The sequence below is a fragment of the Dasypus novemcinctus genome, unplaced genomic scaffold (genome assembly GCF_030445035.2).
Source record: "Dasypus novemcinctus isolate mDasNov1 unplaced genomic scaffold, mDasNov1.1.hap2 scaffold_108, whole genome shotgun sequence".
Lineage (NCBI taxonomy): Eukaryota > Metazoa > Chordata > Mammalia > Cingulata > Dasypodidae > Dasypus > Dasypus novemcinctus.
The window spans coordinates 1,384,254-1,396,374 of NW_026688147.1; the positions used below are offsets into that span (position 1 = coordinate 1,384,254).

At 37.3% G+C, this 12,121-nt stretch overlaps 1 protein-coding gene across 1 annotated transcript in view; it reads right to left on the bottom strand.

The window, feature by feature from the left end:
* Positions 1-2,435: 2,435 nt before the first annotated feature.
* Positions 2,436-12,121, bottom strand: part of LOC139438505 (olfactory receptor 7A10-like) — a gene marked incomplete at its 5' end in the record, with an annotated part of 33,003 nt that continues 23,317 nt past the window's right edge. Inside the window, one exon of the mRNA XM_071213586.1 lies at positions 2,436-2,588. Within this exon, the coding sequence (XP_071069687.1) occupies positions 2,436-2,588 (153 nt within the window). The remainder of the gene's footprint in view (positions 2,589-12,121) is intronic.

The window sequence follows — 12,121 nt, forward strand, 5'->3', positions numbered from 1 at the left end:
TAATTTGTGAATAATTCTATACCCCTAACACTGTAGTTATTGGAGAGTTAAAGTCACAGTTACTAAGACGTATTTGATTTTCTCCCTGGACTCCCCACTCAGAATGCAGTGAGAAGTGTGTTTCTGGATTCATGAAAACCTCTCAGGAGGTAAAGCCTGCCTCCTGCTCTTCGTACTGTGTGCCCAGAGAATGAGATTTCCAATGAGACAGATAAGTTCATGCCCAGAAGAAAGTCCCCACTTCTCCTTTATATCTCCCACTCATACAAGATATTTAAAATTATTTAGGAAACTGCAGAGTCAAAATTCATCCTTCCTTTATTTAGCAATTTAATTTTATAATCAATAGTATTTTCCATTGATATGATACCCCTTCTCTGCACTTATCTAGCTTATTTGATAAGCTTTATACCCATTGCTGGCAAAGTCATCTCTAAGAAACACTTTTCTTGACTCCATAATAGTAAACTATGTTTCATCCTTATATTGTAACTAATACATTGTTACCTGCTTTTCATCCTGTTTGAAAGGATATTTAAATTTTATCAAAAGCTTGGATCTTAACAATTTTCATGACTTACACTGAGATGAAGAACAGATGCTCAGAAAGTTTGTGATGATTTTTAGAAATGTGTATTTCTAAAGTGTGCCACATGAGGACAATATAATGTACCCACAATGAATGGGTTTCAGTTTCTGTTCTCTCATATTTTGCAACTGATTGAGGAGACAAAACATAGGGACACTTTGTATCCATCCTTAAAACTGTAATTTGTGCATGTACAGAAACTTATGGGGCAGCAAATTCATAGGTTTGAGTGGTTCCACAGAGCTTTTCATAGAGACAGTAGCATTAGTATTATGTAAGATGAATGAAAGGCAATAAATTCTTGGCAGAATTATTAATGACAAAAAGTAAATCACCACTGAATGTAGTATTCAGAGATTCAGAGAACTGGAAAACAAAGGTTCACTGTGACTAGCTCACAGAGAATATTGGGAATGGAGACTGAGACATGATATAGAAATGGAAGAGAAAATCTTATGCCATGTTTCTTTCATAATATAATTTCTGAAATTCAACATATTCCTGATACTACATGCATATTCATGATATTACATACTGGAATAACATCTATTGTGGGAAATTTCTTATTTTCATTTCTTGATTAATATGTGGTTTAATTTTCTAAAATACTATTATTTCATTTTTTAAAGATGTGTTGAGATTAATGATATAACCTTGCAGTGAATCAATTTGGGAAAATGATCCATGTACACATTAGTACAAGATAAGTTCAAGTATATGTTCTACATGTGCATATAAAGAATACTGTAACCATGAACTACAGCTCCCACATGCTTGGAGATTAAGAAATATAATTTTCAACAACTTATTGTTTAATTTAGATAATATAAAAGTTTTTATAAAAATCTTTTGAAATTGAAAATGCTACATTTAAAGTCTTATTATGGGATAGAGTTAAGGCTGTCTTTGGAGAAAATATGTATAATCCTAGAATATATAATTTTAAATTATTTAGTACATATATTTAAATGAAAAAGCTGAACTAACTATTCATTGAAAAATTAATAAGAGCAAATAAAACCTAAAGAAAAGAGAAGATAGAAAGTAATAAATATAAGAAAGAAATTTAATAAAGTGCGACAGCTTGCTCGGTCGGTAGAGGTGGGGTCTGGCTGCGGACGAGGGGTCGGTCCAGCTCTGGACGAGGGGTCGGTCCCAATTCGGATGAAGGGTCGGTCCCACTTGGGACGAGGGGTCGGTCCGGCAGCAGACGAGGGATCGGTCTCACAAGGGGTTGCGCGGTTCGGCTGACGGGGTCGCCTGGCAAAGCCGGCGACGAAGGGGTCGCCCGGGGAAGCAGACGACGAACTGGGGACGAGGGAGGCCAGGCCCTTGTCGGGGGCTCTCAGGACTGGAGGGCGCACGGCAGAAGAACTACCGCGGAGACAAGGTAAACACGCAAGTCCACTTTACTGAGGGAGAGGCAACAGTTTTATAGGGACTGGGGAAGGCTGATTGGTCGAAGCCACGCCCTGTTCTGATTGGTTGCCGGCGAAAGGTCAGTGGGCAGTACTGGATGGGGGAGGGGTGGTGGTTAGGGATTGGCTGTTGCTGTTGCTGGGGGAAGGGGCAGGGTTTAGGGATTGGTGGCTGCTGTTGCTGGGGTAGAGGGCAGACTTGAGTTTCCCACCCACACCTGGCTGTTGCTGCTGTCGGGGGAGGGGAAAGGGCAGACTGGATTTTTCCGCCCTGCGCCTGCGCAGGGAGAAAGAAGGCATCGTGCGGCGCTACCCGGGAGGAGGGGCGGCCTCAGAAGCATGGCTGCCGAGAAGGGGAGACCCGAGGACACTCTGCGCCCATGCCGAGCTCCCTTCGGGGGTGGCGGTGAGTCCGACCTGCCACCCTATTATGGGGGCAGCAGCTTGGCCTGCCGCGGCTGCTCCCCGGCCAGACCAGCAAAGCACACTTCAGCCCGAGGGGTGACCGCAATAAAGGACAATACAGGTAGGATAAAAATGTCAAAGTGAACAGCAGATTTAGAAAAAAATATTAATAATCCCTAGAATGGTACATTAAGAATAAACAAAAAATTGCAAAATAAATAATACCAGGACTTAAGAATGTGCCCTCTGTGCAGAATTTTGCACCATAAAACTTAGCATAAATAATTACAGGCCCAAACATTTGAAATTATGAATCATATTCACCTATTCCTAGAAAAATAAAAGTTGCCAAAAAATATGCCCCCAAAATTACAAATCTGAAAAGTTTCGTATCTTATTTAGTTATTAAATCCATAGCTTAAAACATTCTCATAAATTTTCAAATTGACCAATGGCCTTACTGGGGAATTCCACCAAACTTTCAAGGAAAAAAGAATACTTATTTACTCAAACTCTTCCAAGGAATAGGACAAAAATGGGAAAACATCTCTATTCATTTATGATTACGGCTTAACATTTGTATCAAAATCTTATAAGGCCATAAAAAAATAAGAAATTTCAGGTTTCTAGCTTTTTTAAACATAAGCTCATATATAATAAAAAAATAATCTGCACTCTAATTCCAGCAATATTTTATAAAGAGGATTTATCATGACAAAGCAAAGTAATTCAGTATATGTGCCCCCTGAACAGTAGAAACCGTCATCTCAGTGAATGAAGGAAAATATTTAATAAAATTCAATGCCCACCAGTGATTTTAGAACAAACAACAAAAGCATACCTTATCAAGTAGAAATAGAAGAGAACCATCTTCATCTCTTAAAAGATACTTCCTGAAAACTAACATAAATTTCACACCATATTGAAGTATTTCATGACTGGGAGATCAATAATGAAACAAAAATCTTCAATATTAACACATCTAACAATGCACTGGAGATCCTTCCCAATGCAATATTGGCAGGAAAAAGATTGGAAGGAATAATTATTTGGAAGGATAAAGTAAAATTGACATAATTTGGAAAGGATTTTATTGCATAAGTTGAAGATCTGGAAGATTTTATAAACTCAGTTTAATGGTCTGAATACAGGGGTAATATAAAAGCTTCTTAAATATGCAAGTCATAGGGCTTTCTAAAATGAATCTTACAAAGATGATATTTGCAATATCTTGAAAGTATTAAATGCCTGAAAATAATATTTAGGAAAGTTTGGAAAGACTTCTGTATAATAAAGTTATTGAGAAAAATTTAAAGAAAACTAAATAAATGGAGGGATGAACCATGTTCATAGTTGAAAGGACTCAAAATTGTAATGATATCATTATTCTCCAAATTGATTGACTGAGTCAATGCAATTGTTATCACAATCACAACTTTATGGGGCTATGACAACTTATTAAATCATTCCTATGAAATCAAATGCAAAATCTTTGCTAAGACAAACTTCAAGACAGAGAGTGAAATGGGAGTGCATATTCTACTTGTTTTTTTAAGTCACAATAATGTTGTTTCATCATAAGGATAGAAAAGGAAATAAAATGAACCAAATGACATATCTAGAAACAAATTGGTCACATACAAATTCATCAATATCAGGAAAATTGTAATTCTAAATGTAAAAATAAAAACCTTGAAGAAACAAAAAGGAGAAGAATGTTTTCATTTTCAAAGGAGAAAATTTCTTAAATAAGACATATATCATCTTATATCATCAACCTTAAAGGAAAAGTTTAATGAATGTTAATTACACTAATACAGCTATTTTCTGTTAGGCAATGAATGGTCAAGCCACATCTGGAAGAAATTATTTAACAAAGATCTAGTCAATAATGAATTACATCAAGAGTATACAGGGACTGTCTACAGAAACAAGATAAGCAGAAAATCCACCAGAAAAAATACGATGTGTGGACAAGAAAAGATTGGAAGCTCAACAGTAAATAAATTACACTGTTATCAAATTGATGGACTGAATGTTTAAAAGAAAGCCAGAGGTCTAAGAGAAAGTTTAGGGAAAGAAAAGCAAGCACATTAAAGCACATGGTTATTTAAAATCATCACAAGCTGGACAAATTTGGCTGAAATTGTCCAATGTTATTCTTTTGGGTCCAGTGAATAAGTGAGAATTACTGAACATGGCCTGATGACACTTTGCATTTCTCACCAGATGTAGAACACTGTGTGAAGTGTCCAGATCATCAGAATGCAAACAATGAGAGACCTCATTCCCTCCAAAAGACCCTTTGGGGTAGACTCTGGTCTGCACAGCTCTTTGCTTCTCTTTCCTTGCTACTGTTATTCTTGGGGTCTTTGTGAAGCACCAAGACACTCCCATTGTCAAGGCCAATAACAGGATCCTCAGCTACATCCTGCTCATCTCCCTTACCCTGTGTTTCCTATGCTCCTTGCTCTTCATCATTTATCCCAACACAGCCATCTGCATCTTCTGACAAATCACATTTGGAATTGTTTTTGCAGTGGCTGTGCCCACTGTTTTGGCCAAAACAATCACTGTGGTTCTGGAATTCAAGGTCCTTGCTCTAGGGAGAAGGATGTGGCAGAGTTTGGTATCAGGGGCACCTAACTTTGCTATTTCCATTTGCTCCCTAATCCAGATGATACTCTGTGGAATCTGGTACAGAACCTCTCCCCCATTCATTGATAAAGATGCACACAATGAGCATGGTTATATTACCATTGAGTGTCTTAAGGGCTCAGCTACTGCCTTCTACTGTGTCCTGGGATTCCTGGGCTGCTTGGCCCTCTGCAGCTTCAATGTAGCTTTCATGGCCAGGAACCTGCCTGACACCTTTGTTGGTGTTCTGCAGGGTTTGGGTCAGTTTCCTCTCTGTCTACCACAGCACCAAGGGGAAGGTCATGACAGCCATTGAAATCTTCTACAGCTTGGCTTCCAGTGCTGCATTACTAGGCTACATCTTTGCTCCAAGGTGCTATATTATTTTATTAAGACCAGATAGGAACACTCACCGTGGATTATGGTATAGAACATATTCTGTGGACATTAAGACTTCTTAAGTTGTAACTGAATATTGTCCTGCAGTAAATAGAAGGCCTGAAGAAAATCAACACCACGCTTGCATTTTCCTTCACCAATTAAGAAGTGGGTTGGGGGGGGTGGGGTTGAATGGGACCTCATATATATATTTTTAATGTAATATTATTACAAAGTCAATAAAAAAAAAGAAGTGAATCACATTTTTTCTCTAATAATGGCAGGAGAATGACAGTCACATTATCCAACTTTTCAACATTAAATTACATTTTTTGTCCTTTTTCATTACATTATATATAACATTGAATATTCATATTGTAGTTAATTTTATATGTTTGAAATACATTTGAATAGACTTCCACTTTGGTTTTCAGTTTTTTGTTTATAAATTTCCTTTTCCTAATTATCCTGGAAGGCATGATAAAAGTTTCCCTCCTTTCTTCTGTCTGTGGTTATTGCAAAGATCCAACAACATTTTGGCAATATTCCTTATTTTTCCACATATTTGAATTGCTATATTTTGAGGATAATAAATACCTACATATAAGCTCTGTTTCAGGACACATTGTAGCAGTTTGATATTGATTATGAATTCCAAAAATAGATGTTAGATTTTGTCTGTGAACTGGTCAGCTCCTCTGGGCATATTAGATTAAATTAATTCAGAGGTTTCACTTTTACTTGATTGAATAATGAGCAAAGCTTTGATCAGGCCACATCTGTAGGACACTGGGTGTCCATACCTTTGTTTTCTGAGATTCCAGCTTTTGGACTCAGAAACCAATAATTCCACAACATCAGAATAGTTTGCAGTGCAAAAAATGCACAGATGAATACCCTGTTGCCCCTAGCCCTAGAGGTGCTCGCAGTCAAGACATGGAGACCAAGCTGATACGTAAACTTTAACTGACTTCTGTACCAAGAAACACAGCATTTTTCCATCACTAGAGGCTGCAGAAACAATGGCAGGCAGAAACAAGTAGTTCATTGAGGAAATAGCACAGACCAGGTGTGAAAACCACGTGGTGTATGAATGGTGGATTGGACCATTGTATAGCTCTTGTCCAGTCATTTTAGGTATCATATTAATCCATTTTTTGTACCCCTCTCTCACCTGAATGCATTAAAAATGAATATACTTGCTTACTAGAAGTAATAAAGTGGAAGATGAGATCAGATTTTTAATCACTCTACTTCTGAATCACATTTAACCTGTACAATTTATAGTCACTAGTACTGGATTACTGGACATGAATTTACCCCTACATGAAATGGCATTATGAGTTTTACTCTTTAAGTCTTCAAAGGAAATGTTTCCTGTGCACAACACCTTGTGCACACTAGACATCAATATGTTAATTGAATACATTTGCGAATGTATAAAATTGTGATACTATGTGTGTATTTCATTTGTGTGTGTATGTTCATTCATTTAACATGTCTGCATTAATACATCTTAAGTATTTATTCCATGAAGATACAAAATTGAATACCATAGAGCCAGAAACTGTCCTCATTAGTCTAATCGAATAGTTCAATTGTTGGCATTGGACTTTGAAGGGCGATTCAGGATGCAAGGAGAAAATAGAATGGGATGCCCTAATCTGGATATGGCAATAAGAAAAACCCTTCCATGGTAAGGAAATTAGAGAAGATACCTCGAGGAGGAGCAGGAATTGAGATTAGGAAGGGAAAGGGGACATAGATGTAGAAAATGATTTTACAAGAATGGGGACAAGCTGAGCATAGACCCCAAATTTGACAGGTGCATTGAAGAAGACAGAGGCTCTGGATTCCAATAAGGAGGGAGAAGTGAGAATAGATAGGCATGAGTCAGACTGTTTAGAATTTGTAGTTCATTTTAGGGGGAGTATGAACAATTTTATGCTAATTTTATGCTAAAAAACTAGACAATGTAGATAAAATAGAAAAATTCCTAAGAATGTACAACCTACTGATGCTCAAAGAAATAGAAGATTCATTAAACCAATCACAAGTAAAGAGATTGAAACAGTCATTAAAAAGTTCCCCACAATGAAATGCCCTTGACCAGACAGTTTCACAGGTGAGTTCTACCAAGCATTCAAAGAAGATTTAATACCAATGTGACTCAAGCTCTTCCAAAAAATTGAACAAGAAGGAATGCTACAAAACTCATTCTATGAAACCAATATCACGCTCATGCTAAAGCCAAATAAAGCTATTACAGAAAAATAAAGTTATAGACCCATTTCTCTAATGAATACAGATGCAAAAATCCTCAATAAGATACTTGCTAATCAAATCCAACAACACATGAAAAGAATTATCCTTCTTGATCAAGTGGATTGTATACAAGTCATGTAAGGCTGGTTCAACACAAGAAAATCAGCATAATATACCACATTAATAAATCACAGAAGAAAAATCATATGATCTTATCAATGACACAGAAAAGGCATCTGACAAAATACAGTATCCTTTCTTGAGAACAATACTACAAAAAAATAGGAATTGAAGGAAACTTCTCAACATGATAAAAGCCATATAAGAAAAACCCACAGCTAACATTGTATTCAATGGTGAAAGACTGAAAACTTTCTGATTGAGATCAGGGAAAGGACAAGGATGCTTACTAACCCCATTGTTCTTCAATGTAGTGGTAGAGTTTCTAGCTAAAGCAATCAGGCAAGAAAAAGAAATAAAAGGCATCCAAATTGGAAAAGAAGAATTAAAATTTTCACTATTCGCAGATGATGATTATATATCTAGAAAGTCCTGAAAAATCTACAACAAAGCTGCTAGAGCTAATAAATTATTTCAGTAGAGAGTCAGGATATAAGATCAATAAGCAAAAATCAGTAGTGTTTCTTTACATGAATAATGGACAATCTGAGGAGGAAGTCAAGAAAAACACTCTATTTACCATAGCAACAAAAAGAATCAAATATTTAGGAATAAACTTAACCAAGGATGCAAAACACATGTATTCAGAAAACTATAATGCATTGCAAAAAGGAATTTTGAAAGACCTAAATAATTGGAATAACATTTCTTGCTCATGGATTGGAAGACTAAATATCATTAAGATGTCAATTCTACCCAAATTGAGATACAGATTCAATGCAATACAAATACAAATTTCACCAGCATTTTTTTTTAGCAAATGGAAAACACAATTATCAAGTCTATCTGGAAGTGTAAGAGTCTCCAAATGGCCAGAAACATTTTCAAAAGGAAAAGTGAAGTTGGAGGACTCTCACTTTCAGACTTTAAATCATATTACCTAGCTACAGTGGTAAAAACAACATGATATGGTCATAAAGATAGACACATAGACCAATGGAACCAAATTGATGGTTTATAAACAGACACATCTATGGCCAAGTGATTTTTGACAATCCTGTCAAGCCCTCCCAGTTGGGGAAGAAAAGTTTATTCAAAAATTTTTGTTGGGAGAACAGGATATCCATAGCCAAAAGAAAGAAGACCCCTATCTCACATATTATACAAAAATAAACTCAAAGTGGATCAAAGACCTGAATATAAAAGGAAGTACAATAAAGCTTCTAGAAGAATATGTAGGGAAACATCTTCAAGATCTGGTGGTAGGTGATGGATTCATAAACCTTACACCAAAATCACGAGCAACAAAAAACCATGGGTAAATGGGACCTTCTTAAACTTAAACATTTCTATGATTCAAAGAACTTCATCAAGAAGGTGAAAAGGCACCAAGTCAGTGGGAGAAAATATTTGGAAACCAGTTATCTGATAAGGGTTTGATTTCCATGCTACATAAAGAGATCATACAACACAACAATAAAAACCAAGCAATAAATTTAAAAATGGACCAAGGATTTAAATAGACATTTCTCCAAAGAGGAAATACAAATGGCCAAAAAGCACATGAATAAATGTTTCATATCACTAGCTATTAGGGAAATGCAAATTAAAACAACAATATATCATCTACCACCACATAGAATGGCCATTATTAAAATAAAAAAACAACAGACAACAATATGTGCTGGAGAGGATGTGGAGAAACAGGAACATTCCTGCACTGTTGGTGGGAGTGTAAAATGGTGCAGCCTTCATGGAATACAGTTTGGAGGTTCCTGAGGAAGATAAATATAGAACTGTCACATGATCCAGCAATTCCTCTACAGGGAATATATCCAGAAGAACTAAAAACTAGGCCATGAACAGACATCTGCACACCAATGTTCATAGCGAAGTTGTTCACAATTGCCAAAAGATGGAAACAACTCAAGTGTCCCTTCATGATTGAATGGATAAACAAATGTGGTCTATACAAACAATGGAATATTATGCTGCAGTAAGAAGAAATGAAATTGGGACATATGTGATAACATGGATGAGTCTTGAAGAAATTATACTAAGTGAAGTAAGCCAGACACAAAAGGACAAATATTGCATGGACTCATTAATATAAACTAAATACAAATAATAAACACATGGAATTGTATATGTTATTAGGAGATAAAAGGAGTTTTGAGAAGAAATATAGATGCTTAATAAATGTAGAAGTTTTTTTTCTTTATTTTCTTTTAAATGTTACATTAAAAAAATAACAGGTCCCTATATACCTCCCACCACCCTCACCCCACTCCTCCCACAACAACAACCTCTTGCATCATCGTGGCACATTCACTGCACCTGGTGAATACATTTTGGAGCACTGCAGCACCACATGAATAGTGGTCTACATAGTAGTCTACACTCCTCCAGTCCACCCAGTGGGCCATGGCAGGACACACAATGTCCAGCGTCTGTCCCTGCAGCATCACCCAGGACAACTCCAAATCCTGAAAATGCACCCACATCATATCATTTCTTCCTTTTCCCTAACATCAGCAGCTACCGTGACCACTTTCTTCACATCACTACTACAATTTCTTCCCTTACTTATCACAATAGTTCCCCGGTAGAACACCAGTAAGTCAACTCTAATCTATATCCTATTCCTCCATCCTGTAGACCCTGGGAAGGTTCTGTCCAGTCCACATCTACATCAAGAAGGGGCTTACATTCCACAAGGATGATGGATGCAATTCTCCTGCTTGCAATTGTAGGCACTCGTGGCTCCCGGGTGTGGTGGTTAACCTTCTTCACCTCCTTGTTAGCGGCCAGGATAAGAGCAATAAACCAGAGGGTAGGAGTTGCAAGCCTGCTGAGGCTCAGGGCCTGACTGCCACATAGACAGTCCAGAGATTCAGGTCAACTGAGTATACCCGAAACCCAAAGCCAACTACAGGTCTGGTAAAAGTAACAGAAGAGGCATGTGTAGAAAGATCACATCTGAGTCCATCTCCATCTCACTCAGCAACAGAAACTCAAAGTAGGGCCAACTGACATGGCACTGAATTCCAGAGCCATCTGCTATGAACATAGCGTCTCTGCAGCCCTCGGGAGAACCAGTACCTGGGTTTCTATCTACTTTGGCTGTCTCTGGGACCCTGCTGAGATGTGCATAAACGTTACTGCTCTGATGACGTCCCAACTGTTTTTGGAGACTCATAGCCATACAAACTCATTTGTCCTTTCCATTTCCCCCTTTTATCCAAAGACAAAAAGCAGTTGTTAACACTTGATATTACATGTAGGCTGAGATATTCTGCTGGTATGAGCTGACCCTTTTATTCAAGGTCTTTTTCTAGTTACGTCATCAACTGGTGCTTGGTAGAAATCCCTTGGCACCAGGGAGGTTCATCCTCAGAAGTCATGTTCCATGCTGGGGGGAAGGTAATGCACTAAATGCTGAATCTGGCTTAATGACCACATTTGAGCAAAATGGAGGCCCTCAGGAGGTAACTCTTTGGCACCCTGAAGCTCTACACCTAGTTCATATCTCAGGCACACAAGCTCATAATTGTAGCCATCAGTATCAAGGGCTCATTTCTGGGCCGTCCATCTTTATTGGTCTTTGACATTGCACTTGGAGTATTGTTGCTGTTTCATTGGGGATGTGATAGAGCTCCCCTGGATAGGAACTAACATTCCCTCAGTTGTCATTTTTAACTGAAACCACTATGAAAATATCCAAACATTTTCATGTACCCTGTGTACACACCCTGGAGTACTCTCTCCCAACCATGTGCTCCCTTTCAATAACACACCACACCAGTGTTCCTCCCCTGACATAGTTGAACCCTTCTGTAGTCCAAAACTTCTTTAAAAAGGAAGACTAATATTTTGCCAGATTACATAAATAGCAAAATGGAATATAATGATGGGTTTAAAGGTCAGATATAGAATATATACTAATTTAGAAAAATTAAATAAAGGAAGAATAAATTGGAGTATCAAAAAATGAAAAACTGAAAAAGTTTTGTTTTGACATTTTGCTTTTCATCACTGCTGTATGTGATGCCCTGTATGTACCGTGGCCAGGCAATTTCTTCAATTTCTTCCTCAATGTCTACATACTTTCTTTTTCTTTTTCTTCCAATTATTAAGTTTCTTTTCACATAAGTTTTACATTACAGTAATTCACATACACAATATATGATACTCCCACATATCCAACATCAAACCCTTTCTCCCTTCACAATGATCTTTTTACATGTTCATATTCTATTTGCTGCAGCTCATGTACAGATATTGAAACAATAGCTTACAAACATGATTC